Below are 25,113 nucleotides of genomic sequence, written 5' to 3' on the forward strand. Positions count from 1 at the left end.
TTCATTAGAGAAAATGGAGAGAGCTAGTATAAACTGTGCTGCTGGCTTTAACCGTGGAGTTATCCGTGGCTGCCCAGTGTATGACCCAGAAAAGATTAGAGCAGTGGTATACTTCCTGCCAGGATGAGTTAGTCAGATAGCAGAGATGCCTGCCTCTGGATTCTAAGGATGAGTTAGTCAGATAGCAGAGATGCCTGCCTCTGGATTCTAAGGATGAGTGGCTAGCATAGGGGAAGTTTCTTAGCTACAAATCTTTGCTTTTACAAGTAATCATAATTTATTATATATACGTCCATGAGCTCTCCAGCTGGAGGACTGACAAAACATATACATACACGTGCTTATGTATGAATCTATTCTCTCTCTCTCTTCCTTCCTCTCTTTTCTCTTGCTCAGTAGAGTGGTATACTGTTAACCAAAGCCTTTCATATAGTAGCAACACTATATGACACTATATAACTCTATATATTATATAGATGATATTTATAGATTGTTCATTTATATTTCTTTAACTAGAATTTGTCTATCTACTGAAACTCAGCATCAAATTGAGGACTCGGGACTAAGTCCGTCATAGTGGGCAAAGCATGGCAGCAGGAGGTTGAGACCAGTCTGACAGTCAGGAAGCAGAGAGATAACATTTTATCTGCACATCGAAATAAAAAATGGAGAACAGGAAGTGCAGCCAGGCTATGAAAGCTCCCCACACCCCACACATTTCCTCCAGGAAGGTTCTACCTCCTAAAAGTTTCAGAACTTTTCCCAACAGTGCCACCACTGGGGACTAAGTTTTCAAATGCATGGGCCTATGGGGACATTTGTCATTCAACCACCAGTCACCATTAGTGTTTGTTTATAGTGTCAGTCTCATGGAACATCGTAAGTTTTCTAAATTATGTGGTGAATGCCTTCTAAGCTCTGGGCCAACTGACCATCTCTTTTTTTTAAATTTTACTTTTTCTTATCAGTTACATGTTATTAACTCTGTATCTCGGCTGTATCCCGAGACCATCTCTTATGACCCTGCGGAAGCTGCATATATGCAGGCAGATGCAGCCAACTTCCTGAAGGTAATGTAACCTAATACAAAATCATAACCTTACTCAAAAATACAGTGTTCTTTTTGTGTTTTGTTTTCAGTTAATGTGAATTACTGTTAATGTCAGAAGGCTGGACACATCACTGGCAGAAATTACAGTTACCAGTAAGGGAAATTTCCAGACCACTATCAAGATTTCTTAGTTTTATTTACTAAATTGCAAGCTTAGAGACCAGAAAAGGTTTTTGTTGTTGTTGTTGTAGTGGTGGTGGTAGTGGATTTTTCACATGGAAATCAAACATTTGAACATTCTGGGCATGCTTTTAACTGAGCTGCAGTCATGTCTCCCAGAAAGGCATTCTAATGAGGACTTCCAGATATTGATTTGAATGAAAGTTGCTTTAAAAATAAAAATAAACTTATATGACCCTTCTTCACCCACTTTGTGAAGAGCTGGTTGCTGTAATTCTACATTTTTCTTTCTTCCTTTCTCTTTCCTTTCTTCTTTTCTTTCTTCCCGTTCCTTCCTTCTTTCTTTTCTTCCTCCCTTCAAAAAGAGGTGAAAAAGAGGGTATTGGATCTCCTGGAACTAGCGTTACAGGTTGTTGTAAGTCACCATGCTGCATGCTGTGAATGGAACCCAGTCCCCTGGACAAGTAGCAAGTGTTCTTAGCTGCCAAACCATCTTTCCAGGGCCTGGCTTGTTATTTTCAAAAGACTGAGTGTTGTCTCATGAGGTGGCTGTCATGTTTAAAATGACCATTAGGAATTTCTCTTTGAGGAACAATGTGGTCAAAGAAACACACACACACACACGGACACACGTATTCATGAAATTGTAAAAATAAAAATGCCCTCTTCCACAATCAGAGTTCTCTATGATAGACTAAGCTTTATTTCCTCATTCCATTGTGTGTGTGTGTGTGTGTGTGTGTGTGTGTGTGTGGAGGGGGGGGGCATCCAGGGAATCAGCATCTATTTGTATATTCAACTGTACTTATAATAAAAAAGGCTAGCTAGCATATTGTGCTAAGAATATGAGTTGAGTCATTCTATAAGGCATGGCATTCTTATAATTAAACTTAGTTGTTGAATCTTTTAAATTGCTAACATACAAAAATCCTAATAAAGTTGATTTTACCTCCAGGGCTGGAATAAATGACTGTTCATTTGGTTGAGTAGCAGATGAGGTGGTTGGCTGGCATTTAAGAGCTGCATTGCATGAAAAATACTTTTTATTTACTTAGCAATTCTATTATTAAATTGTCTATATGGCTAATGCTATGAAATAGTGAATGTTTCCACTTAAAGATCCACTTACATAATACCTTAAACATGGTAGGCACTAAGCAAGGTGAGGCCCTTGCCACACATTCCTCAAAAAACATTCAAGTGGAAAAGTAGGAAATGAAATTGACATTTGACAATCAAAGGGAAAACGTATGGTGACTTGAAAGAGGAAACAAACAAGTTCACATGGAATCATTAACCAACTTTCTAACATTAGTATCTTATAGCAATTTGATTAATCTCCAAATACCACTTTTTATTGTTTTTCATCTTTTTAAAAAAATTTTATGTGCACCTATGTGTATGCATGGGTACACTGAGAGGCTGGTAGAGGGTGTTGGATCCCCTGGTAATAGACAGTTGTGATGGGAACTGAACTTGAGGTACTCTGGAAGAGCAGCAAGATGACAAGTGCTATGTCATCTCTCTAGCCACCTTCCATCTTTTTAATGAATACACAACAGGTGCCATTATGACATTTTTACATTTATAATGTATACTTTGCTTATATTCACCCATGATCCTCTTGTTCCCCTCACTTGTCCCATTTCTCCTAATAATATTCCTTCTACTTTCTTTGTGTGTATATGCATATATATAGTTCTGCATGAGTAAAAATATGAGATACTTTTCTGAGTCTAGCTTATTTAGCTTGACATAATCTCCAGTTTCATCTATCTTCCTGCAATTGGCATAATTTAAAAGAACATTGGTTTTCAGCAAATTCTCAGAATATTTAACTTTGGGATTCACCTCTGTGATGGTTAACATTAACTGGCTTGACAAGATCTAGATTCTCCTAGGAAACAAGCAGCCGGGTAATGTCCATGTCTGTGAGCACCCTACCAACTTGGGTGTCCATGTCTGTGAGCACCCTACCAACTTGGCCACTTCCAAACCTCCATTTCTTTTCAAAAGGTAGAGGTTCTGTTGTTTGTTTAAAGAGACTCCATCATTGCTGCCAAACTAAAGCAGTTAAAAAAAAAACAAACTGACAATTTAGTGTACAGGAAAGACAAACATTTTGGAAAGGAAGATTCTTCAGGCCCTGAACCTTCATTTTCTACCTATAAATTCTGGGCATTGTAGCTGTATCCTTAGCAGGTAGGAAAAGAATCAAACAAAATTGAAACTTTAAAAGTATTTTGCAAACCCTAAAACACTGCACACATTAAGCAGCTAAAGGACCACAGAAACATAGATAATTTAATTTCTACTGTGAACATTTTATTTTGACAAACTTTACAGATTCTTAAACTCACAAACTTTCACTTACTTAAAAAGCAAACGACAAACATCACACTCCAATATTTCAGGACTGAATACTCTAGTACCACATTAGCTGCATTTTATATCCCATAAAGCAAACTGACATTCACAATTACAAGTATACCCAGACGACATACAAACACACCTGTTTTTAAACTACACAGTCTCTTGTCAATAGATGCCTGTATTTATGTGGCAACTATTGGTAGATACAACTTTATGATTATCAAATTATACAAATCATTTTTTCTACCCTTGATTTGGAAATTGAAAAATAAGAGGAATGGAGTTAAGAAAATGCTGCACTCACTGCACAAAGCACATTATGGCAGGAATGCTAGGAGTTCTCCTTTTGTGTTTATGAATTTTAAACTTATTTTGTGTGTACCATGGCACACATGGGACACATGTGGAGGCTGGAGGATAATTTTCAGAAGTGAGTTCTCTCCTTCCACTACGGGTTCTAGGGCCAAACTTAGGTCTTCAAGCTTGTAAGACAACCACATTTACCTGCTGAGCTGTCTGACCAGCCCGGGAATGACTCCAAAAAATTCATGTTTATCATAGTTTTAAACCTTTAGTATCCAAAGCAAGTTAAATGATGTATTTATTTGGTATCTAAAAGTCTAGCAAATTATAAATTTTATTCAATTAATTACAAACACACATGTGAAGAGCTTAATAATGACTGCTCAGTAGAACCTTGTGTGGTTCTGAACTATTACTTGTGTAGTTGCCTTCTCTTAACATGGAATTTAAGTCATTAACGAGACCTGTAAGCTTATTCTGCACTGTAGTTAACATGTTTCAACATGGAATACATGATTGCTTTTTATGCTGACTTTTCACCCATACATACAGAAAAAGTGCTTATCAATGTACATGATCTACTTCTTAAATCCTAATACAAAGATGAAGGCACATAAGCAGGTAACAACTTATGTGTAAATGTGTAGTGTAGGCATGAGACTGGAAGCACCCATGTGTGCTTATTCTATGCCTTTCTTACTGCCTTGAGACAGCCTCTCCCTGATCCAGAAGTCATTGTTTCATGCAGGCTGGCTCGCCACCAGGCTCTCAGGATCTGCCTGTCTCACCTCCCCATTACAGGTATCCTCAACTACGCATGTGGGTGCTGGGGACTCAGACACAGGGCCTCATGCCTGCAGAACAAGTGCTCACTCTCACTGAGCCACCTCCTTAGCTGCAACAAATGTATTTCAGATGAATATCTTCAATCCATATTTAAACAATTTTAACTGCTGTCTTTAGGGAGCTATCACAAATTTGTTAGAAACTTCTATGACTTGGGAAAATTAGTTAAAAACAAAATCCTGCAGCTCTGTGCAACCATGCAGTCTCCTCCACTCTGTGGGCGTGGCTGCTCACTTGCTTTTCTATCTTGTAGGCTGTAACAACTGAAGTTTCAGCACTCACACCAGGAAGACTGAGAAAGAATTTGGTAAAATCAGTCAGTCTCCCACAGAAGTTTCTAATCTCGTTACAGGATTTCATAAATTTGTAAATTAAATTTTAAAATAATTACAAAGCCATTTACTCTAACACAAATGAATGGAATGTAATTAAGCATCACAGTTATAAAACTCTTTAATTTTAAGGAATATTATTTTTCATTTATATGTAAGGAAATTCAATAACTAGCAGCACTGAAATACAGAAATGGTCCCATTTCTCTTTCCTTTTATAGAGAATAATAAATTGCCCATTTTTAAATGGGCAGACTAGCTAGCCTTTCCGTAACTACATCATAGCTCTTTGAGTAGATAAAAAAAGTAAGAAAAATGAAAGATTTAGCATTTTGAACATTTGTGAAATGATGCTACAAAGCATAAAAATTATGAATGTATTAATAAAATTAAAATGTCTCTTACATGAGAACCATATTAAGTTGATTTAATAAATACTTCACAGAAGCATAGGCTTATTAATACTTATGTTGAATTTTGCTATTTTCTAAGCAAGAAAAGGTTTGTAATGTGATATGTCAGTCTCAAGTATTGTAAGCTTTATCAAAAAGAATCCCCAGAATACAAAGCCCAGAAAGTTTAGAATTTAAGAGTAGCAAAACAAGTTAGTGATAAACAAGACATACACATTAAAAAAAAAGTACCATAGGTTGCTAAGTGTTCTTCTATTTAAATAAAAATTTGTGGTTAATTATGTACCGTATACTAAATAGTGTTATATAGGCACAAACCAGATTACAGTAACTTAAAAGCAAATGCTGCTTATTTCTTCAGTTCAGTGATTAAAACTGAAATCCCCTTTTCACTTTTAAAAATGGGAACAGCAACTTATATCAACAGAATTTCCATTTTGATTAACATTATTCTCATTTGTATTTTCACTTTTCAACTCTGACCTTGACATTCTTTAGCACCTTAAGCAAGTGCGAATAATAGGAAATCAAGAAAGCCTGTAGTTTTGTTCATTTCCAAACATTATCAGCTTCAGTTTGCATTACCATACACTTTGCATTTTCTGATGCCCTTAGCAAGTTAGAAAAAAAGTCTTGAAATGGTTCTTACTTTGCATGTTATCTAGTGATGGTTAAAGCAAAGGGCCTCTAAGTCATCAATCAATTTCAGTTCTCACAAGTTCCAAGTTACAAGGGTGGGGCAAGGAAAAGACATTTCCTTGCCCCAGAATGCTATCCTGAAAGAATTACTACTATTCACCCCAAGCCTGCAAGTTGAAATTCGTAATTTATCCTGTCTTTTCTGGTTTCCACTTCTTATCCACAGCTAGTGTTATTCTACCTTGAAGACAAATCTTTGCATTTCTCACACGAATTATTTTTTACCCAAATACATTGGACTTCGGTCTCAGTTTGAAGGAAGATGAATAGCCTTTAAGAGACTTTTCCTCTTCCTCCTCTTCCCCTTCCTCCAGGGGCTGTTCAGCATCCTTGAACGAGGGAGTGTTGTGAATGATTTGGGTTCGGAACCGGATTTTGTTGAGTCGTGGTTTTATCCGTCCACTCGAGCTGCCCGAGGCTTTGCGACCTGAATCTTTTGCTTTGCTTCCAGTCCATCCCTCGGTGAGGTGGTGATGGTGATGTTCAGCTCCGTCTTCCGCGGACTGCGAGAGTTTGTAGGTGATGAGGTGTGATGGCAGCACCTTTGAAAGTCTCCAGCGGCCGCTCCCGCGGCCGGTGGCGCTGTCTCCATCATCTTCGTCCAGGGCTCCCACCAGATTCTTTATCTCTTCTGCAATGCTCTCACTCAGATACTGAGAGGCCTTTTTTCCGCTGTAGTCCCTGATGTCTACGTCTGCGTCGTAGGCCCCCACGAGTAACTTCACCACTTCCACATGTCCGTGCATCGCTGCCAAATGTAGAGCAGTATAGCCTCCGCTCGACCTGGCATTGATGTTCACTGGCAGCTGGTGTTTGCTGGCAAAGTTGACCAACATGGCCAGGAGCTCCTGCCTGCCCTGCTTGGCGGCCCAGTGGAGACAGGTGAAGCCGGTGATGAAGTCTCGCTTCGACAGCAGTCCAGGCTCACAAGTGAGCAGCCCCTCTAGGCTGTCCCACTTACCCTCCGACGCTGAGAGCATCCAGGCGTGCTCGAGAGGGTCCAGCGTAACCGAGCCGCCGCCGGTGCTCTCCTCCTCGGCGGAAGACGAAGCCAGCGAGGCGCTATCGGAGTCACCCCCTCCTCTGCTGCGACCTCCTGCGGAGAAGCTCCCCGCGCCGCCGTCTCCGGGACACGCGCTCCTCTTTAGTTGCGGAGAGCTGCCCATAACTAAGTCCCGAAAGTTCTGACGGGCCGACCTCGGTGCATTTGGCCCATTAGGGGAACCGCCCCCTTCAGCCTCCTCACCACCGTGTGGAGGGAGTTTAAGGTTCTCGCTGGTCCCGGCGCCCGGCGCCCAGGACACGGCCTGGACCTCCAGTGGCGAGTCCTTACACTGGGCCCCACCTTGAGCAGGGGCCAGAGGCTCCTGGTCGCTCAGTCCGAGAGACAACTGTGGATCTGCCTCCTCTTGGAGCTGGCTGCCCCCGCCTGGTTCCGCTGGAAGGTCCGGGACTTCGGGCTCCTCAGTCACCTCGATCCGCGGGAGCTCCCGGGGAAGTGCGGCCTCATTCAGAGGGAGCTCCCCCGTACAGAACCTTTTCTTAAGATGCACGTACTTGGTACCATCCGCGGGATCGGTGCGCACGGTGGCCACTGCGTTGACCAGTTCCTTGAAGTGCTCGCGGGCGCGGGCGCGCAGCTCGCGCGGGCCACCCAGGGCGTCCCTGAAGTGTTGCACCAATTCCGAGTGTCGGGCCCGGCCCCCGCGCTCGGCGAGAAAGCGCAGGATCGCCTCAGAGCTTGGCTCTTGCGGCCCCTCCATTCTCCGCTGCTCAGCTTCTCAGCCCCAGGACGCCTCAACCCGACACCATAGCCAGACGTCAGGAGGACCCGAAGACTGGCTGGTTGCACGCGAAGCCAGGTTTAAGAGTCTAAGCCCCGCAGACACCGCCTCACTGGGGCAGTGTCCCAGTAGTCACGCCCCGCCCCGCCCACTTCCGCTTGGGCCTCAATCTCTGCGCCAGTCTGCGACCCCGAGGCCCCGCCCACTTCCGGGCTCCGTGAGAGCTCGCAATCACTGTTTCCGTCTGTGGCGGGAGTTCGTGTACCCAGAGTTTTCTGCGAGTCCCATGTTTCTGGTCACCCTCCTGGCTCACTGGCCTTTTGTTCAAAACGAACGGGCGGAGGGGGTCACACCGGGAGCGGCTCGCTCGGAGCGCGGGAAACTTTTCGGCAGTCCCTGGCGTCCTCCCACAGCCGTCAGCCTAGGCCCCGCCCCAGCCCCCCAGCCGAGGCCACCCCGCCTATTAACGGCCGCGGGTCGCCCGGCCCGCCCCGCGCCCCGCCGGTTACGCCCAGCGGGTCTCTCTCCGAACTGTCCGGGGACGCGCGTTTGGGTCCGGACCTGAGACCGCCGTGTCGCTACATCTCACCGGGGCTATGGCCTCACTGGACGACGTGCGGGAGCTGGTGAGCCCGCGCCCTTGAGTCTCCCGGTCCCGGTGGAACTCCCTGAGTCCCTGCCCCGCCTGGTCGCCTCTGGGCCAGCGGGATTGTGACCGTGCGGCTCCGGGACTCCGCGTGGCGTGGAGAGTGGGCTCCCTGCTACCGCAGGGGGAGGGCTGAGGAGCTCTGCCGAGAGACTGTATGTTGGGGGAGTTGTATTTGCCAGGCTTCCTGATCCTGGCCGAAGTGGTGGTGGTGGTGGTGGTGGGGGCAGTAAAGTAAATTCCAGATGATGATTGGTGTCTGTCACTTGGTAACGGTTTTTATTTTTGAGCAGGCCTTGGAATCCGCCTAGTTTGTGCAGTTGCGTACACGCACGTGACTGCTAACCGGGAAGTCGGCTTCCCTAGCTTTTCCAATGCTTGCGGTTTTACTGTACTGCGTGGTGGTTCTGTTTTGCTTTCCCATCCCCCTGGAATTAAAAGAACACATCATTGGTCCTATATTTTGTGCGTTTCAAATAATTTTTTCTATACCTTGTTTTACTTGATATGGGATAGTTATCCGAATGGTCATACTGTTTTTGTGCTACCAAACTCTTCATCTTGCCTTTATTCCCATAGTTTTAGTACTGAACATTGAATGTTAAGCTGCTGCATGGCATAGAATAGCCTGTTTTTACTCCTCTGACAGCCTCATGCAGTAAATGACTTTTTTGGCTACTTATTAATTTGCCTTTATCCAATATTAATGAAAATAATCCTCTTAACAATTAAATACTTTGACATTGGTAGTATATGCCGGCTCCTAAATCTCAAGCAATATTACTCTAAACATTTTCCAAGTAACTTCCTGAAACCAGTGGCTCTTATTATCTTTCTATGCTTCATTTTAGTTGTAGAACTTATTTCAAGATTAAAATAAAAATAATAAATAGGTAAATCAGTATTTCTGTGTGAACCATGACCATTGACATGAAAATTCATCATATTCTTCGGCTATAGAAACCTTAATGGCCATCTAGTAAAACCACTGTCTAGTGAAAAATATCCCCATTTAGTGATTTAGTAGTACCATCTAATTCTTCAGCATGATGAAACTTTATTTCTTGTTAAATGTATCCTCACTAATACAAATTATTACATATCTTTTTTGAAACATTATCTGTTAGACACAGTAACTGCATTCTCATCCAGCCCCATATTTGCCATGATGTCTTCTGTGGGTGAATTATTCAGTATCTACATGTGAATGGAGTTGTAACATGTTTAAATCTGTTTATTGCTTCATGTAGAAAGAGGTTTATATTATAGGTCATATACTTTTATAGAAAGCAGAAAACATTGATATTATTATTTGCAGTTAATAGCAATAGCATTTATAGTGAAGTTCTACCGTGAGGATATATGTTCTCCTGAGGAGCAACAGTCATAGTTTTATCAGCTATTCTTTACATTGGTTTTGATTTACTCAAATGAATCTGAGACATCTCAGTTGATAAAGCTATGTTATTATCATTAAGCTGATTATTTCCCCCTCATCTGATAGTTGTTGAGAATATATTTTTGCTGCCAGTCTTCCCTTGTTTGCTTCTACTTAAATGTCATTCCACATGTAATTGTATTTATTGCTTTCATCGATAAATGAAGGTGTAGAGACTAGAACTTTATCTGGAAAAGTCCTGAGTGTTCTGGAATAGTAGCAGTTCTCTTTCTGGGTTCCATAATTTTTTTTATATCATATGTTGGGGGTTCTGTTTTGGGAAATGTGGTTACCAAATTGTTGCATTAGCCACGAATTCACTATACCTAGGATTTTTAGGATTTCTGTAATTCTTACTACAGACTCTTAAGCCCTTTTAAGTGAAGGAATAAAGAAATAGTTGGGGAAATGTTTTTAGAGTAAAGCAAAGTTGGGATAAAAATATAACCTGAAGTTAAGCAGCCTTCGCAGTGGGTACAGTGGGGGGAAGGGGGGCACGATGATTGAAGTTAAGCAGCTTGTCTGAAATGCAGCCTTCTCAGTGATGGGGGGGCACGACGACAGTGAACTCAGGCTTCGGCATGTCACTGTCACTTCTATTTGTTTCTGTAACCATGTAAGATGCTTGAGAACTCTTGTAAGAGAAACAAATGCTTTTGTTATGTATAACATAACCATGGTGGAAGAAAAGTTAAAGCCTGTTAGCTCAGCCATAGTACATTTAAGGCAATCCAAAACTTCTTTGTTTTAAAGAATCCTAATTATTTGATACCCTGGCCTGAGACAAATGACTGATGTGAAACACATGGCAGTTTAGTAGAGATGAGGCAGTAATCATCTAGTTAGCTCTGGATGTGTTTGAGGAATATTTATTGGCAGAAGTTGAATAGGAGACAAATTTTCATATATGTCAGGCGTGAGTAATATAACTGAAGAACATGGTACGTAAGTTAAAATGTACATTATGAAGAATAAGGGTTTTGAGTTGGGTTGCAGGAGAAGAGAACATCTGTTTGGGTAAAAAAGTGGGGGCCTGGTATACTGGTTTGCCACTAAAAGTGTATGCTAAATGTGGGTTTCCCACTCCAAGCTCGTTTAAACAGTCACAGGTCAGAAAACTTACGAAAGGGGCTTATTGAAAGTAAGATAGAAGAACTGAAGGCATCTTCTGACTACTTTCTTCTAATCAGGTCAGGTGTATGCTTCAGCAGCACATATACTGAAATTAGAATGCAGATTTGGGGACCTCTATTTTTCTATTTTGGGGGAACAGGGAGACCCGCAGGATTCAAGAGAGGGTTAAGGGAGGCTGAAAAAGGGGCCAGTGAGTAGCATTAAAAAATATTGTATAAATGTTTGAAATGTCATATTGAAAACCATTATTTTATATAAATGATAATAAAACCAGATTAAGCTTATGATAATATATACCTTTAAGCCTTTGAAGAGATGGGGTGTGTGAGAAGGATGAGGCAGGAGGAGCATAAATTCAAGGTCAGCCTAGGCTACATAGTGACTTCAAGACTGGCTTGGATCAGAGAGAGAGACATTATTTCAAGTAACAAAGCAAAACAAAAACTAAGATTCCCAGTTTATTCTACCCTGCATGTTGGCCTTATTTATGGAGGTTATGAGAAATCTTTTTTTCTAGTTAGATAATCATATTTAAATAAGTAATGCATTGTGAAATAATAGGTGTAGAATTTATCCGCAGATACCTATTTTGTGAGTTGTCTATACTATTTTTTTTAATTGACAAATGAACATTATACAGAGTGATATTTTTGTTTGGCTGTAGTGTATGCTATATAGCAAGAATATTATTTTGAGTTGTGTCAGGCCAGAATTAGTGGGATACTTTTGAAAGTTCAAATAGAAAGATGTCTTATTGAGGCAGTTGTTACTAAGGCAGTACTGTGTATGTGTAAGTAAGAAACGTTACTCACAGGTGTCTTTCTTAGTTTAAGCTGCCAACTTGACATACTCCAGAGTCACCTGTGGCAGTCTCAATGGATAGATTGCCCAGATCAGATTGGTCTGCAACCATGTCTGTGAGGCTTGACTTGATTGTTAGTTGATGTAAATCCAACCCACTGTTGGCAGTGCCATCCCCACGGGAGTTTCTGAGCTGTATAAGAAATCCAGCAGAGAGAAAGCAGAAAGATGCACACTGTATTCCCTAATACAGCGTGCTAGTCTGTTGTCTGGAGACCACTCATATTCATAGTTATTATTGAGATATGTGTATTGGTTCCTATCATTTTGTTTGATTTTATAGTGTTCCTAAATCTCTTTTGGTTTGTTGGTCTGGTGTGGTCTTTGGGTATTTTCTGTCTGTAGGATTCCTTCCATTATCCTCCTCCCAGTGTTTGCCTTCGTGGTCACAAATTGCATTAGTTTATTTTAATCATATGAATTTTAATTTTTTTGATTAGGATAGGTAATTTTACTGAGTATAATAGTCTAGACTGACAATATTCAGAATTCAGAATACAGATCTCTAAGCCCCTCTTGATGTAAAACTTTGTTGTGACTCATCAGCTGTTACTTATGCTTGGTTCACTTAGTTATTAATTAGACTTGCTGACCAAAAGAAACCTGCAGGAGGAGTGGATTTATTTGGTTTACACTTCCAGGTCATAGTACATCATTGAAGCAAATTGGGGTGGGTATCATGTAGTAATACTGCGTGCTGGCTCACATTCAGACTTGCTCATTGGCTCATACTCAGCTAGTTTTCTTCCACAGTCCAGAACCACCTACCTAGAGATAGTACGCTCCACAGTGGGCTGGACCACCACATTAATCATGAGTCAGGACACTATCTTACAGACATGGAATTCCCTCAGATGACTGTAGTCAACAGCTGATGTTAGTGAGGAAGGATACTCCTCTTTATTCTGTTTTTAGAGTTTTAACTATAATATGATGTGGAGAGTTGCTTTTCTGGTCCTGTCCTTTTTGTTAGGCCTCTTATATCTGGATGAGTACCAGTTTCTCTAGAATGGGAAATCTTCTTGTAAATATTTGCCTTTGGCAGAGAATTCTTCTATCTCCATAATTTATAAATTTGGTTTTTTTCATGGTGGCCTAAAACTCACTCTTTCTTTCTTTCTTTCTTTCTTTCTTTCTTTCTTTCTTTCTTTCTTTCTTTCTTTCTTTCTCTCTCTCTCTCTCTCTCTCTCTCTCTCTCTCTCTCTCTCTGCTTCTCTCTTTCTCTCTCTTCCTCCCTCCCTTCCTTCCTTCCCTCCGTCCTTCCCTCTCTCCTTCTGTCCTCCCTCCCAGTTGACTTTGGCTTGAAGGATGTAGTTCCTCTACATTCCCTTCGAGCCCTGACACTGTTTTCCACATTACCTATACTGCGGTGAAGTTTGCCATTGGGTTTTTCATTTGCTTTATTGTATTTTTTTCTTTTCAGTGGCATTTCAGTTTGGCATTTCTTCATCAGTTCTCTCTTTATTGAAGTCTGTTCATATCTGGAATTCCCTTATTGTTTCTGCTCCTTTGGAGTGTGTTCATGTCTTTGAATTTTTGAACATTTCCTTATTTCCTTTCTTCTTCCCTCTCACCTCCCTCCCTCCTCTCCTCCCTCCCTCTTTTTCTTGACTTCCATTTTTGTAGTTCAACCTCCTCCCCTCCTCCCCCTTGTTTTTTTTTTTTGTTTTTGTTGTTGTTGTTGTTGTTGTGGGATTGGCACTCAGAGCTATGGTTACTGTCCCTGGTCTTCACTGAGAGTGAGCAACCATCAGTGATAACAATCACTATCCAGTGTCAACATACCCTTGGCTGTGCTCTGCTTCTGTTGTCACATGCTATGGTTTTCCATGCTTGGGTACCCTACTCTATGTCAGTTCTAACTTGCTTCCCATTTCTACCCTCTTCTGTGTATGTTTGAGCGCAGGGGCACCCTACCCTGGTCGCATCCTGCCTGCTTCCGTCTTATGTGTGTTCTGTGGGTCCTCACATGCCCGGATGCCCTACCCTGAGTCAGCTACAGCTGACTTTCTCCTTGTCTCTGAAGCCTCTGCCCCTGCATTTTGCTGGTCTCACATACCCAGGTGACCTGCTCGGCCAAGTACTGCCCATTTCCCACCTATACTGCATTGTTGTGGGTCCCTGTATTCTTGGACACTCTACTTACTCTGTCAACTCTGGTTCATGTCCCATTTCTACCGCCTCTGCTGACTGAACTTTTGTCTTGTTGATTGAAATTTTCCCAGAAGAGAGCTGTAGAGGAGTTGTGCTTCAAAGCTTACTGCCTTTATTGGGCTCCCCGTGTAGCACAGGTCATGAACATGAGGCAGTTAACCACTATGCTTCTCATTGCTATATTTTTCCTTTATTCTTTTCACTCATAATAATCTGTCATACTGTATGCTAATATCCTCTCTTGCTTATAGTCATCCCTGCAACCCTGCCTTCCTCAGTGCTTCCTCAGTATTGAATTAGCGCCCAATTCTTTTCTAGCATTAAGCCTGTTGAAATTCTGGGTGATTCCAGTATCCACTTAGATTGTCCTTTCAGACTTTGCCTTTACAGTATTTGACCTCCTTTCCTTCAACATTCCTTTGTTTTTGTGCTTTTAGCCACTCTTGCTTGTAGATAATGCCTTGACTTTGTCGTTACCAATAGCTAATATTCTTGGCTTCAGGCACTCCACTTTGACTATATGTCTACCTTGCTTGTTACTGTTAACTATCCCAAATCCCTCAATTATTTGATCCAATCTATTATTTCGACATGCTTTCTGTTTCTCTTATATACTTCTTGGTCCCATCTTTAGTCTATTATTATAGACATTTATTATAATTTCCTTGCACACCTGAGCTGTTTCTTTTGCTTCATAATTCTTTTCTGGAAAAATTCCACACTTAAGAACACCAAACTGGGAGCAGGATATAACTGGGATACAGAGTTAATAAAATGTAACTTAAAAAAAAAAAAAAGAACACCAAACTATCTCTAGGTTCCACTCTTATTCCAGGTAGAGGAAAATCATAACAGCAGTCTCACTAAAACATTTTGACCTTAAATTGTTTTTTTTTTTTTTTATTTTTTTTTTTGGAGCCAGATGTGATGGTACATGTGTGTAATCTCAGCCCTTGGGCAGGCAGATTGCTGTGAGTTCAAGGCCAGCCTGGTCTACAAAGTGAGTCCAGGACAGCCAAGGCTACACAGAGAAACCCTATCTTGAAAAAAATTTTTTTGGTCACCTATGATAACTAATTTTCATTGTCACATAATGGGATTTATAATCATCACATGTTTATGAGGGTGTTTACAGAAAGATTTAACTGACCAAGGAATACATCCTGAATGAGTAGGGCACCATCCAATGGGCCAGGGGCCCAGACTGAATAAAAAGGAGAACACTAAGTACTAGTATTCACCTGTTTCTACTTCTTAACTGCAGGCACCATGTGACTCCTTAAGTCTGCCACCATGGCTTCCTGTCATGATTGACTACTCTGAAATTGTAAGCCTAAATCAACCCTTAAGTTGCTTTTCTTAGGTATTTTGTTACAGCAAGGAGAAAAGTAACAAATTCATCACCTTCTGTAACACCAAATTACCTGTGACAAGTAAAAGTTTATTTTGACTCACATACAGTTTTGGAGGTTTTATTCCATGACTAGTTTACCAGTACATTGGGTATGTGGCAGAGTCATGTTAGTAGGGACTGGATAGTGAACCAAAGAGAGAGCTATCTTTTGAGAGCTAGGAAGCAAAAGAGAGAAACAGGCCAGTGTCCCACAGGCTTCTTTGAGGGCACACTTGAAAGTATCTTAGCCCTGCAGTGACCTCCACCTCATGTTCCCTCATTTGGGTATTATACCAATGAAGGGACAAGCTTCTAACAGGCTGTTGGGGGACATTCCAGATTCAAATTTCAACAACTCCTGAGCATCAGGTACTCCTTATGTGACCTAAACTTGGATTGCATTTGTGTGAGTTTCTTTGATGCTGTGATAGAACACTGACCCAAAGCAACTTGAGGAGGGAGGGATTTATTTCATCTTGACTTTCCAGTCCATCATCAAAGGAAGCAAAGGCAGGTCAAGACAAGAACCTGGAGGCAGGAACTGAAGCAGACTGAGGGAATGCTGCTTACTGTCTTATTTCCCATATCTTGCTCAGCCTGCTTTCTTAATACAACTCAGGACCACCTATCCACTAGTGGCACCACCCACAATGGTCCTGGACCCACCTTCATCAATCATTAATTAAGAAAATGTCCCAAAGACATGGCCACAGGTCAATCTGATGGAGGCAGTTTTATTGAGGTTCCCTCTTCCTAGGTGACTCTATCTAGTTCATGTTGACACTTTTCTAGTTCCCTTACTCTCTTATTCTTTCAGATCAAGATTTCATTTTTTGTTAAAAGGTCAAATAATAAATATTGTCAGGTTTGTGAGCTAGGCAGTGTACCAGAAGCTATGAAATTGCCACTGCTGCAGGAAAGCAGAATATGTGAGTAGGAGTGGCACTCTCTTCTCTGACACTTGGATAGACTCCACACATTTATGCATTTCCTTTATTCTGTTAGGCTTTCTCTGACTCTTGGAGTTTTTTCTAAACTCTTCAGTATTTTAGAACTAGAGTTTCCGTGGCTCAATCCTGTGATTCTTTCTCTGTTTCTTGTTTTTCTTGTTTGTGACTTTGTTTCTACTGATCATTATTTCAGTTGGGACTGTCTGTTACATATCCTGAATGCTATTTTCTTTTAAAAAATACAATTGGTTGAGAACTTCATATGTGAATGTACTGTATATCATGTTTAACCCTCATCTTCCCATTCCAACTCCTCTAGTACCCCTCACAACTTCCCCTCAAATTAATGACCTTTTCAATTCTTACACACGTACACACACATGCACACACACAAGCTAATGGAGTCCAATTAGTATTGCCCATATGTATATATGTTTAGGGCTGGCTGAAGATTGTTTCTACTTGCTGTGTTTTGATCTTCTCCCAGACTAAACCTTTTAAAACAAAATGATTTCATGTTTCTCTTACGCAAGAATCCGTTCAAAGCTATTCTTTATTTTTTGAGATTATAATTACATTTCTTTCTTATTTTTTCTCTGTACACCCTCCCATATACCCATCCACCATGTTCTTTTTTTATTTTGTTTTTCTTTTTTTATTAATTACAGTTTATTCACTTTGTATCCCACCTGTAGCTCCCTCCCTCCTCCCCTCCCAAGCCCACCTTTCCATCCCTCTGTGCCACCCATACTCCTCCCCTAGTCCACTGAGAGGAGAGGTCTTCCTCCCCTTTCTTCTGATCCTAGTCTATCAGGTCTCATCAGGAATGGCTGCATTGTATTCCTCTGTGGCTTGGTAAGGCAGCACCGCCCTGAGGGGGAGGTGATCAAAGAGCAGGCCAATCAGTTCATGTCAGAGATAGTCCCTGTTCCCATTACTATGGAACCTAGTTGGATACTGAACTGCCATTGGTTACATCTGTACAGGGGCTCTAGGTTATCTCTATGAATGGTCCTTGGTTGGGGTATCAGTCTCAGAAAAGACCCCTGTGCCCAGATTTTTTGGTTCTGTTGCTCTCCTTGTGCAGCTTCTGTCCTTTCCAGGTCTTACTATTTCCTACTTCTTTTATAAGATTCCCCGCACTCTGCCCAAAGTTTGGCTATAGGTCTTAGCATCTGCTTTGCTACCGTGCAGGGTAGAGACTTTCAAAGGCCCTCGGTGGTAGGCTCCTGTCCTGTTCCCTGTTTTCTCCCTCTTCTGATGTCCATCTTGTTTGCCTTTGTGAATGAGGATTGAGTATCTTAGCCAGAGTCCTCCTTCTTGATTAGTTTCTTTAGGTGTACAGACTTTAGTATGTTTATTGTAGTAACCCAATTAAAAATAGGGTACAGAGCTAAACAGAGAATTCTCATTAGAGGAATATTGAATGGCAGAAAAATGTTCAACATCCTTAGTCATCAGGAAAATGCAAATCAAAACAACCCTGAGATTTCACCTTACACCAATGAGAATGGCTAAGATCAAAACTCAAGTAACAACACATGCTGGAGAGGATGTGGAGAAAGGGGACCCTCCTCCATTGCTGGTGGGGATGTAAACTTGTACAACCACTTTGGAAATCAATCTGGCACTTTCTTAGACAATTAGGAATAGTGCTACCAGCTATGCCACTCCTAGGCATATATCCGAAAGATGCTCAAATACACAACAAGGTCATTTGCTCAACCATGTTTGTAACAGCTTTATTCATAAAGCCATAAGCTGGAAACAACCCAAAATGTCCCTCAACGGAGGATTGGATACAGAAATTGTGGTATTTTTACACAATGGAATACTACTCAGCAATAAAAAACAAGGAAATCATGAAATTTGCAGACAAATGGTGGGAACTGGAAAAGATCATCCTGAGTGAGATATCCCAGAAGCAGAAAGACACACAGGGTATATACTCACTTGCAAGTGGATATTAGACCACCATGCTCTTTTTCAAATTCATGGCCTCTTTTTTTTTTTCTTTAATTGTGTGTCTATCTATCAATCAATCAATCTATTTATCTACACATTATGTGTATATACACACAGAAAAATGCAACCCTACTCTATCTGTTACTTATATGTATGTTTTCAGGGCTGACTATTTCTTATTAGAGACCCAATTTGTGCGCTGTTCTCTGGAGAATACCATTTCTCCTGTTCTCAGAATTCCTCCATTCCCTTTAGTTTGTAGTTTTTTGGGTAGATTTGAGGCCTCTTGAACTTTTTCCATTTCATGTTAATATGTTTATTGGTGCTATCCTTGTTCAGCTCATGTTTAAGTAGTAATGCTGGTGAGACTTGATGGGTATAACTCCTTACATTTCTAGGAGATACAATCTAACAGCAAACATTCTGTTCCTCTGGCTCATACAGTTTTTCTGCTCCCCTTTCCACAATGATTCCTGAACCTTAGATGTAGGAGTTTTGTGGTAGGTTTATCAGTTGCATGCAGATAACACACCACATAAAACATATTGACATGTACATTTTGGGCATGCCAAGGAGAAGCTATGAAGTGCTTTCTTTAAGTGAAAGGTAGACTGTACTAATTAAGGGAAGAATATACAATTATGTGTTAGGGTTGAAATTGTCAGAAAAGAAAATGAAATCTAATATTTTATTACAAACTACAGAAGTTATAGTCATAATGAATGGTTAAGATAGAAAAGATGTGTAGGGTTCTACATTATTGGAGTGTAGTTTCATCTACCAAGGCTCTAGGGATATATTCCTTCCCTGCATCCCCCATAAAGAGAGACCACTGTTTCCAAAATTATACCAAACTTATGCAGATTCATATCCTAATTTATTTCCTGCTTTTTGTAACATCTACCCAGTGATCTTAGTTTAAGACTCATGGAAGTACTTGTAAAATTTCTGTAACACAGGTGGGACCCACAGCCTCCTCTTTAGTTTCATCTCTTCTGCTGTCCTCCTTGCACTTGAGTGGGAGATTCCTTAGGCCTAAGTGATAGTTCTTTGCAGCTTTGTAGCTATACCATTTATGATTACATATTTTGCCTTGATGATTCTTCAACCGTCTTTGCTTTATTTGCTTTTCTTTCACAGTGCTTTCTCTGACACTTCAGAGTGCATTCTTTTATAAGTCTCAATTGTACTAAAATTTAAATTACAAGGATATTGACTAACTTATCTTTGATCCACAATGCCTGGTGCCTGTCACACTTTCTTTAAAATATGGCTGTGGCCTTTTATTAATACTTAGTTCATTTGGGGAGTAAATGAAAAGTATATTATTGGTAGATTTTATTCTGTTTCCTTGGTGTCACCTTCCTGCTCTGCCCTGCCCCAATAGGGTCAATTTTAAGATGTTTATATGAATAATTATTTCTTCTTTTTTACTCTTCTTTGGCTTCTCTTGCATTTTCTTTCCCTGCCCTTGTGAAGCCAGAAACTTCTCAGTAATTAGTTTCTCTGTCATTTGGCTTGCATGGAACAGTGTCCAAATAAATCTGATATACTTCTCATGACAAGAAAATACAGTTTTATTTTGGTTTCCTTATTAATCCATTATGTCTGTAATGCAGTTTTTATGACTCATTCTTCATTGTTACCATATCATACTTCCATAGTTATCAAACTATAGTTCCATAGTTATCAAACTATAGTCTGGTTATGAGTCTTAGTATCTGCTTTGATACACTGCTAGGTAGAGTCTTTCAGAGGCCCTCTGCGATAGGCTCCTGTCCTGTTACTTGTTTTCTCCTATGTCCAATGCACATCCCATTTGTCTTTCTAAGTGAGGATTGATCATCTTACCCTGTGTCCTCTTTCTTTTTTATCTTCTTTAGGTGTATAGATTTCATTATGTTTATAATATCTTATAGGTCTATATAAGTGAGTATATACCATGTGTGTCTTTCTCCTTCTGGGATACTTCACCCAGAATGATATTTTCTAGATCCCACCATTTGCCTGCAAATTTCATGTTTTCCTTATTTTTGGTTGCTGAGTAGTATTCCATTATGTAAAAATACCACAATTTCTGTATCCATTCCTCCATTGATGGACATCTGGGTTGTTTCCAGGTTCTGGCTATTACAAATAAAGCTGCTACAAACATGGTTGAGCAAATGTCCTTGTTGTATATTTGAGCAAATTTTGGGTATATGCCTAGCAGTGGTATAGCTGGGTCTTGAGGAAGCATTATTCCTAATTGTCTGAACAGAGTGCAGGGAATCATATGAAAGAAGGGGGAGTTAGTACAACGTGGAAAGGATAGGAGCTCCACAAGGGCCAAATATATCTGGGCACAGGGGTCTTTTCTGAGACTGACATTCCACCAAGGACCATGTATGGATAAAACCTAGAACCTTTGCTTGGATGTAGCCCATGGTAGCTCAATAACCAATTGTTTTCCCATAGTAAGGGGAACAGGGAGTATTTCTAACAGGAACTCAATGGCTGGCTCTTTGACCTCCCCAACCCCCAAGGGAGGAGCAGTCCTGCCAGGCCACAGAGGAGGACTTTGCAGCCAGTCCTGAAGATACCTGATAAAACAGGGTCAGATGAAAGGGCAGGAGGTCCTCCCCAAGCAGTGGACTTGGAAAGGGGCAGGAAGGAGATGAGGGAGGGAGGGTGGGGTTGGGAGGGAATGAGGGAGCGGGGATATAGCTGGGATACAGAGTTAATAAAATGTAAATAATAATAATAAAAATAAACTATAGTCTGCATTGAAAGCGACTAAAAATAATTTTTTCTTTATTTTTATTAATTACAGTTGAAAATAATTATTTTCATATTCCACTGAGTTTCCAAACAAGTTTTGTGTTTCCATGTGCCAGAATTAACAAAATGCATTTGAATTTTCTTCAGTTCTGTTATAGTTTATGCAGTACTTATAGAGTTTTAAATTTTCTGGAAATTACTTTGTCATACTGTGAGTTAGGGGAACCTGGCTCCCCAGATATTATCTGGTATATCATCAAAGGATCACAGGGTAGGAGTGTATTCAAACATCTGTAGTCTATTTTATGGAAGAGAAACTCACCAAGAGCTGGTGTGGAGTAGGGAATCAGATTTTAACAGGGTCAGGGGAAAACATTCCCAAGGAGTAGAGCTGACTAGCGAAAGGGTGGTGGGCTACCCACAAGTTCTGCACTTGGGCCCTGGAGAGTTAAACAGTTACACAAATCATGTCAGTGGGAGCCTTGCCTTTCATCAGGGAGGCAGAACTTTATGTCTGGAGAAAGCAAAGTGGTTGGGAGATAAAGGATTTATTGGTCTCAGGCTGCAAAGGTATGCATGAGATTAGAAGTACCAGATTAGATATGATACTTTAATGTCAGGCTGAATAAATCTGAAATGTCCCCTTAGATTACTTTTCACGCCAAAGAAGATATTTGTCACCTGTTAGATTAGATAACATTGATAAAACAGTAGGGTACTCAGTGCTCAGTGTTCACTTCCTCATAACATTTATTATTATTGCAGTGCAGACTAGAACATTACATCATAGAATGAGCTAGATAATAGGTAAAACAATCTCTTGAGGCTCAGAGAACAAGAGTGACAAACAGCACATGCGCAGAACAGTTGGCTTTTATTAGATACACAGAGGAGTCCTGTAAACATATGTACTTAGATTTGTGCATCTTCCCTGGAAGGGTTCATGGGAGACTGGTAAGCTCTCAGGAAGTAACCTGAGAAGCTAAGGAATCAGGAGTGAAAGCATTAGAACTGATTTTGTAATATTCTTTTTATTATTAATTTTTGAGAATTTAATATAACAGTACTGTATTTATATAATTTCTTTCCCTGTCTTTCCTCCTCCAACTCTTCCATGCTCTCCTCACCCCACTTCATCTCAAATCCATGACCTCTTTTTCTTTAAATATATGTGTGTACATGTGTGTGTATGGGTGTATACATATAAATAGAACTTGCTGAGTCCAATTTATTGTTGCTTTATGTATGTGTTTAGGCCTAACTACTTGGGATTAGATAATCTGTCAATGGGCTCCTCCTGGGAGAAGAATTATTTTCCTCTCAGCAGCAATTAATTGCCTATGTTTATCTAGATATAAGGACCCTGTGAGGTTTTCCTGTTTACACTGGCATGACAACTTGTGGTGTCATTGTACTGGATTTATTTAGATAACCAGGTTGTTGAGATTTCATGGATGTAGTTTCTCTGTTGTGTATATAAGACACTGTCTTGTAGCAAATGCTAGCTCTTTCATTCTTTATGCCCCCTATTTTGAGGTATTCCCTATACATTAGGTATAAAGATTGTGTTGTAGCTTTGTCAGTTTTGTACCATTCTTATTGGTACTGTTTGCATTAAAAACAAAACAAAACAAAACAAAACACCTGCATTTGTATTAATGATAGTATTTTTTTGTGATGGTAGGAATGGAATTTCAGGGCCTTGTTCATGCTAGGCAAGTGCTCCACCTACTGACCTATAATCTCAACTCCTTACTATTAAAGAAAAAGTTACTTTTATTCTATATCTTGTGCTGTACTCAAAAGTATTATAGTAGTGCCACTGAGTCAGGGCAGCTTGTTTTTTTCCTTCCTTCTCAACTATTGGGAATTGTATGCTTGGATTTGGTTTACAGATTGTGGCAGTAACCTTATCTATCATTCAGATCGTAGTTGTTAACCTTCCTGATTCCTTTTTCTTCTTTAGGCAAATTCAGGAATAGTAATATGCATAGCTTAGCTTTGCTGTAAAGATTGTATAAGAAAATGTATTTATTGGGTTAGTACACTGTGGCACATACATGTCTTTTGTACACACACACACACACACACACACACACTTGAGTAGGTTGACTAAGTAGCTTGTTTAAGTGTAACTATCCCTGCTTTCCCAGATATACTGGGACTGGAGCATTCATAACATTTCTGTTTTTCCTTACCATGTTATAGTGGAATATACCTATTTCTGCGGACTACTTTGGCTTTTTTGAGTACTTCTTAAAATAGCTAGTTAATTTCTTTATATTCCTATAATGTTTTCTAAATAAAAATGTTAATCTTAGCCTTCTGTGTAAATGGGAGCTTACTGATTTCTTATTTCTATGTGTGTATATTAATGCAGTAGTTGTTATATTGAATGTTTTATATTGTGCAAGGTCACAGTATTTTTTCTTTTTAATTTTTAAGTTGTCATACAAAGTAATGGCTTCGTTATGATAATCTCATGCAGATTTGTCAGTGTACATCATTCTTACTCACCTTAATTCCCTGCCACACTCTCATCACTGTGCCCCTTCCTGCTGACTCTCTCTTCTCTAGTCATGTCACATGTATTCCATTGCCCTTTCATTTTTCATGCCTGCACCTTTCCTTAAGATCTCTTTTTCCTGCCTCATGGCTCTTCTTTTTGTAGTTAAACACACACATACTCTCTCTCTCTCTCTCTCTCTCTTGATTATTCATACAGAAAAAATATGGTATTTTTCTGCATTTGGCTTATTCAGTTAATGGTTTCTTGTTCCATATATTTTTCTGAAAATAAGTAGTTTCATTTTTCTTTATGCCTGAATTCCAGGTACATTGTGATTAAATGCATCAGCTGACTCTCAGTTTAACTAACGAGTCACGAGTATTGTGTCATTGTCATATTAAGGAAATAAAAGCATTTTCCCATGGAATCATTTAACCCAGAGTGAGGCCAGGTTTGAATTCTCTACTTCATGCTCCGTGTGTCCCAGTCCTCCTAACAAAGTGCGTCTTTGCTTTGTATTTATTAGCTGTGCAGAAAGCATCCCATGGGGAAGGAATGGGTACTTGACAGACATCTCCAACAGAATGTTATAAGGTATTAAGTCACTGGCTCCACCTGACCCAGATTGCAAGAAGTATTATGATATCATTGTTCATCAGTCAATATCCAAATGTTGTAGTGAACATTTATGGTGGATATTTATTTTAAAAGCTTGCTTTCATCTTCTGGTTTTGTTGTTTTCAGCAAATGAACATGCATTGTTCTGGGTCAGGGTGTGGAAGAGTACATAATTTAAGATTACAGCTATGGTTAGTTTAGGTTGTAAAAGTTGATTACATGGGAAGTCCAAGGCAAGTAAGACATTGTTCTTTTAAAAGCAGGTTAAACAAAAAAAGTTGAGGACACATGTGGATAGTAGTCTTAAGTGACCTCAAGGTGTATTATTAATTCAGCAAAAGTTCCAGTCTTAGAATATCTTAGAAGGTATTTTAAACTAATTAACTAATTAATTTGCTTTACATCCCAATTGTAGCCCTCTCTCACCTTCTCTCCTCCTGGGCTCACCCTTCCTCTCTCTTCCCCACATCTCCCTTCCCCTCTTCCTCAGAAAAAGGGAGCCCTGCCCCACCGACCCATCCCAGCACATCAAGTTACATCAGGATTGAGCATATCCTCTTCCACAGTGGCCTGGCAAGGCAGCACCACCAGGGGGAAATGATTAAAAAGCATGCAAGAGAGTCCTTGTCAGAGACTGTCCTGGCTCCCCTTCATAGGGAACCCACATAAAGACCAAGATACTCTTTGGGTACACATGTGTAAGG

The 25,113-nt window shown here is 40.4% G+C and overlaps 2 protein-coding genes across 3 annotated transcripts in view; one reads left to right on the top strand and one right to left on the bottom strand.

Moving 5' to 3' along the window:
- Positions 1 to 3,534: 3,534 nt before the first annotated feature.
- On the bottom strand, positions 3,535 to 8,196 carry Sowahc (sosondowah ankyrin repeat domain family member C). The gene has a single exon (XM_021651784.2). It carries the CDS (start codon positions 7,958 to 7,960, stop codon positions 6,419 to 6,421), a length of 1,542 nt encoding a protein of 513 aa, XP_021507459.1. The 5' UTR covers positions 7,961 to 8,196; the 3' UTR covers positions 3,535 to 6,418.
- A 214-nt stretch (positions 8,197 to 8,410) lies between these two features.
- The window catches only part of Septin10 (septin 10), an 87,257-nt gene continuing 70,554 nt past the window's right edge, over positions 8,411 to 25,113 (top strand). For both annotated transcript variants that reach the window (XM_021651786.2, XM_021651787.2), the window contains exon 1: positions 8,411 to 8,607. In XM_021651786.2, the coding sequence (XP_021507461.1) occupies positions 8,578 to 8,607 (30 nt within the window). In that variant the 5' untranslated portion in view covers positions 8,411 to 8,577. The remainder of the gene's footprint in view (positions 8,608 to 25,113) is intronic.

Source organism: Meriones unguiculatus, chromosome 16 (genome assembly GCF_030254825.1).
Source record: "Meriones unguiculatus strain TT.TT164.6M chromosome 16, Bangor_MerUng_6.1, whole genome shotgun sequence".
NCBI classification, from domain to species: domain Eukaryota; kingdom Metazoa; phylum Chordata; class Mammalia; order Rodentia; family Muridae; genus Meriones; species Meriones unguiculatus.